This window comes from Populus euphratica, unplaced genomic scaffold (genome assembly GCF_000495115.2).
Source record: "Populus euphratica unplaced genomic scaffold, PopEup_1.0 scaffold136.1, whole genome shotgun sequence".
NCBI classification, from domain to species: Eukaryota; Viridiplantae; Streptophyta; class Magnoliopsida; order Malpighiales; family Salicaceae; genus Populus; species Populus euphratica.
The window spans coordinates 482,015-486,723 of record NW_011500002.1 but is presented as its reverse complement, the minus strand read 5'-3'; the positions used below and the strand labels follow the sequence as shown (position 1 = coordinate 486,723).

At 32.7% G+C, this 4,709-nt stretch overlaps 1 protein-coding gene across 1 annotated transcript; it reads right to left on the bottom strand.

Annotated features, from left to right (window-relative positions):
• Positions 1-2,400: 2,400 nt before the first annotated feature.
• Positions 2,401-2,982, bottom strand: LOC105140953 (indole-3-acetic acid-induced protein ARG7-like). Its single transcript, XM_011048004.1, has one exon. The coding sequence runs from the start codon at positions 2,914-2,916 to the stop codon at positions 2,470-2,472; it is 447 nt and encodes a 148-aa protein (XP_011046306.1). The 5' UTR covers positions 2,917-2,982; the 3' UTR covers positions 2,401-2,469.
• Between the last annotated feature and the right edge of the window lie 1,727 nt (positions 2,983-4,709).

Sequence of the window (4,709 nt, the reverse complement as noted above, 5' to 3'; positions counted from 1 at the left end):
CCTTGGGCCTTTTGACTTCATTATTTCTAATTAACCATTCTGCTTGAGCAGAAACGACATGTCATTTGAAGGATTTACGCAGCCAGCTGGTCTTCAAAATGAAAGTCCTTTTAAACATTTTCTTGCCTGGTGATTGTAGCACTCCCTTAAGCATTTTGCACAACAACTATTGAACTTTCATGGAAAATTGTAACAATTCAATGGTATGAAATTGAAAACCAGGCAACCAAGCATGGAGAAATTTTATGTTAATTCTGATGCATTATATTAACTAAATCTATTTCTTTGATCATGTCTAAAGGGACCAAAGTCACTGATGGCCATAGTTTCAGGCAAGACATAGAAGCATTCTGTCCCCCAAAACATAAAATCATTCATTCATATGGTACCTTGGCTAAGGATATGATGTAGGGTTTTTCCTGTGCTGCTCATTGAATCTGAACATTCATGCACTCACTCGTTCCTTTTTTGGGGGCCTAGTTTGTCTTCATTTCTTCTTCTTACATGAATAAAGAAGACTTGAACCAAATTATCCATAAAAAAAGGCTCACTAGCTTAACTTTTTTCTCTTGCCATACCATGTTTTGCTGTTTATTGACTATCCTTGAAACGAAAATAATCCGTGAAACAAAAGACGAATAAACATGATCATTCAGCCGAATTATTGCAAAGCATAATTCTGCCAACAGTAGAGCACACTGTCACTCGCAGCAATACCACACCGTTTCAGAGATCTATTTTCACATCTTCGCTGACAAAAAACCAGGCCTAATTTCAATTTTGCAGCGGTTGTTTACATTCCCTAATTTAGTTCCAAAATTATGTGCAGGTTAGATTAGATTTAATGTTACCTTTTCCATGTGAACGTACGATTTGTGAGAGCCAAGATTGAGATTTCCAGGTAAAAAATATCAGTCTACAGGGAAAAAAACACAGAGAAAATAAATCCTATGAACAGAATTATAAGTGCCAAGTTTGAGATTGCCAGTCAACTGTAATTTCTTGGACAGGAAGTAACATATTTTCTTTTTGGGTTTTTTGAAAAATAAATAAATAAATTACTTGTTACTCACTACTGTTGTGAAAAGGAAAGCACTATTATTAAACCCCATAGATCAACATGTCTCTAGCCTAGATTAGACTGGGTGACAAAAAAATCAATTTATCTGTTTAATTTAGAATTTGGATATAAACTAGATTAACTTTTTAAAACAAAATTCTAAACAAGATGCTTTGACTTTTTAAAAAAATTAACCTAATCAATTAAAAAAAAATCTTCCGGATGGGCTATACAAACCTGTAATACATAAGCTATGATGGTGATTTAAGAATTGGAGTCACAGCAAACAATCAAGTTTTTATTTAAAAAATAATATAAATTATATTTTATAACTTAATAACTAAAAAAAGAAGAAGAAGAAAAAGAACATCAAATCTAACCTAACTACATGAAAACCATACGCATACACCTCCCAAACAGAGAAGATGGAATGAGCAACCCAAACCAAATCCAGCCTCACGTTGGATCAGCATTTTCCCAACACAAAAACGCTCTGCATAACCTGCAAACATCCTGCACAACTTGCCGACTTGGAGCGCCTTTCATGGGCAACCATTCCAATGCATCAATAAAGCGAAGAGGACCTACGAATCAGAGCCAAAAGCCTTCGAGATCAGCACCAAATCCCCCCACAACAGCAAGCCGACACCCAGCCCAGAAAGAAACAAAAAGAAGGCTGATAAGCCACGCCAACACTGCGAGGCAAAGAGACAAACAACAGCTATCCCACCTTACCATGACAGCTCAGTTCTTGGTGGCTTTGATGGAGAAAGAGAAGAGGAGAGCGGGAAAACCGGGAGAGAGAGACAGAGCAAATCACAGAAACAGAGAAGATGAGCTTAACCCAATAGCTAGCAATCCCAAACCAAGCCCCGGCAAATGAAAAACCCAAACCAAAAAACATAATGCCCCAGGCCAAATGAAGGGACATTAACCCAAGAGGAAAAAAAAAAAAAAGCATGCTCCTAACCTAAGCCCACCAACGTAAACTGAATAGAAGTGGAAAAGGCCAGCTAAAAAGAGCCGAGCAAGAAGTAAAAAATCCAGCCAAGAAGCGCTTTGCACTGTTCCAATAAATAGAAAGTTGGCTCTTGATATACAGTGGATTCACCAATCCTTTTAGTTTTTTTTTGTTATTTAGTGAAATTTCTCAAGTGATTAAGTGAAATAACAACGCAATTTTGTGGACTATATTTAGTAATTACTCAACCCGAGCATTAAATGGATTTTATTTTAACTAGGATGTATCTTAGGGTTGTCAAAACGAGGGATCCGGATTAATTTACTGTAGAATCTCAACAATTCTGAGATATGATGAATTCCGTTGTCCAAGGAAGATCAAGCAAACATGACAAAAGATCTTGAATTTCATTAATGTATCGATATGTATACTAATATTGTAATGTATTTCAGAAGCTACAAATTGACAATTGGTGATGTCTAACATCATGATGAAGATATAAAGATGATGAACATCGGTTGCTAGCTATGGTGGCCAGTAATGCTTTCTCTATATCTTTAGCCACATTATGCTGGATCAAGATGATTGCATATTCCATGAAGGTAGCATCACATGGCAATGTGATAGGTCCATCGCTTGTTAATCCAAACTCTTCTTCTGCTAGATTGAATAGCTCTCTAACAAGTTCGTTGTTAAGGTAATTCAAGGGAAGCACAAAGCGTTTCTTATCGGTAGTGTACACAACAAAGTGACCCTTTTCTGCTGTTGATGATGTGCTGCGGTCATCTGAGTCTAGACTGCTAATGGTTTGCGGCAGAGCGAGCCTTTTTCGCCTAATGGCAGCCAGTTTCTGCCATTTTCTTGCTAATCTGACGAGCTTCTTAGCACTGATCATCTTGAGAGTGGTTAATCTAAGAAAAGTGATGTTTAGATCTTGAAATAAGGAAATGTTAATCTTGTGATGGATGGAAGGAAATGGAAGTGAGCTCATTATTTATAGACAAGGCTAGAGAAAATATAATCAACAATTTCAATAGTTCAGGCAGATATGCAAAGCAAAACCATGTGAGAGGTGGGCTATGTGGGGTTCTTTGGGACGTGGAGCTGTTTGCCAATATGGGAGCATGGAAGGTATGCATGTAAGTATGTTTTTTTTCAGTCAAACGGTTTAACATTAAAACAGGCCCAGATTCGGTCTCATGATCCTAGCTTGCATCAAACTTTGTGACCACAAAATTGAGTCTTGATCACATCCAAGATATAAACATGTGCATTGCAAGATATGAGCATGTTGGTCCCGAGTCAAGATGAACGGGCAAACAGGAGATGTGTGATTCAATCAATCCTACTTTATGGGTTCATAGACTCTGGTCCATTTATGATCGGATTGCGTTGTGGGGAGATGGATTGGCAACAAGGATCTCATATCACTTTGTTCCCCATAGCTAGAAAGCAGTCTAAAGAACCAAAGTGACTGTTGGTCAGGCATTCAGGTAAGAGAAGAAAATTTGTCCCAAAGACAAAATCATCCAGACTGTACGCTGGCCATGGATATTATGCGTCATTTGAACAATTGATTTTTTAAATTAATTTTTTTTTAATTTCAAACCGCTTCAATACTTAATTAATTATAAATTAAACTTTATCAATTGATTTTTTAAATTAATTTTTTTTTACTTTCAAACCGCTTCAATATTTAATTGATTATAAATTAAATTTTATTATTTATTTTAATTTATCTTATATAAAATTATCTTAATCTTATAATTCGAAGTTTCTATAAAATTATTTTAATCTTATAACTCGAATTTATCTCAATCTCATGATTCATATCATAAATTAAGTGGATTAACACAATTAACTTGAATTTATTTTTATTTGTTTTTTAAATTAATTTTTTTAATTTTATTATTCAACATTTTTAATATTTGATTGATTATAAATTAAGCTTTATCATTTATTTTATATGAAATTATTCTAATTTTATAACCCGAAGTTATCACAATCTCATAATTTATATAATAGGTTTTGTGGGTTAACACAATTGACTCTAATTTATTTTTATTTTTTTTAATTTTTTTTTAATTTTATCAATTAATATTTTCAATATTTGATTGATTATAAATTAAAATTTATCATTTATTTTGATTTATTTTATATAAAATTATTATAATCTCATGACCCGAGTCACATGTTTCGTGAGTTGACCTAAGTAAAATTAAATTATTTTATTATGTTTTTTTTAGATTTAATATTTTTTAAATTTCATCATTCAATAATAAGTTTATTGAAAATTGATCTTTATAATTTATTTTGATTTTTTTTATTTAGGGTTATTATAGTCTCATGATCCAAATCATGAATTTAAAATGTTAATCAAAGTTGACCCGAATTGATTTAATAAGTTGTCGTCTTAATTTTTTTAAGAAAATGTTATTTTAAATTTTTTTCAATTAAACTATATTTTCACTAGTTGTCCAGATTTGTTTTTGGATCCATTGATTTAATTAGGTCATATTGGTTTAGCTTTTATGTTTTTTTATTTATGTTTTAAATTTAAATTGTATAATTTTAAGTTAATTTATATTTAAATTAAAATTAAAATTAATATAACTCTAAAATGACATGTAAAAACGCTTGAGACCGAAACATATCTTTCCAATTGAAAAAACGGAATAACAACAGCAA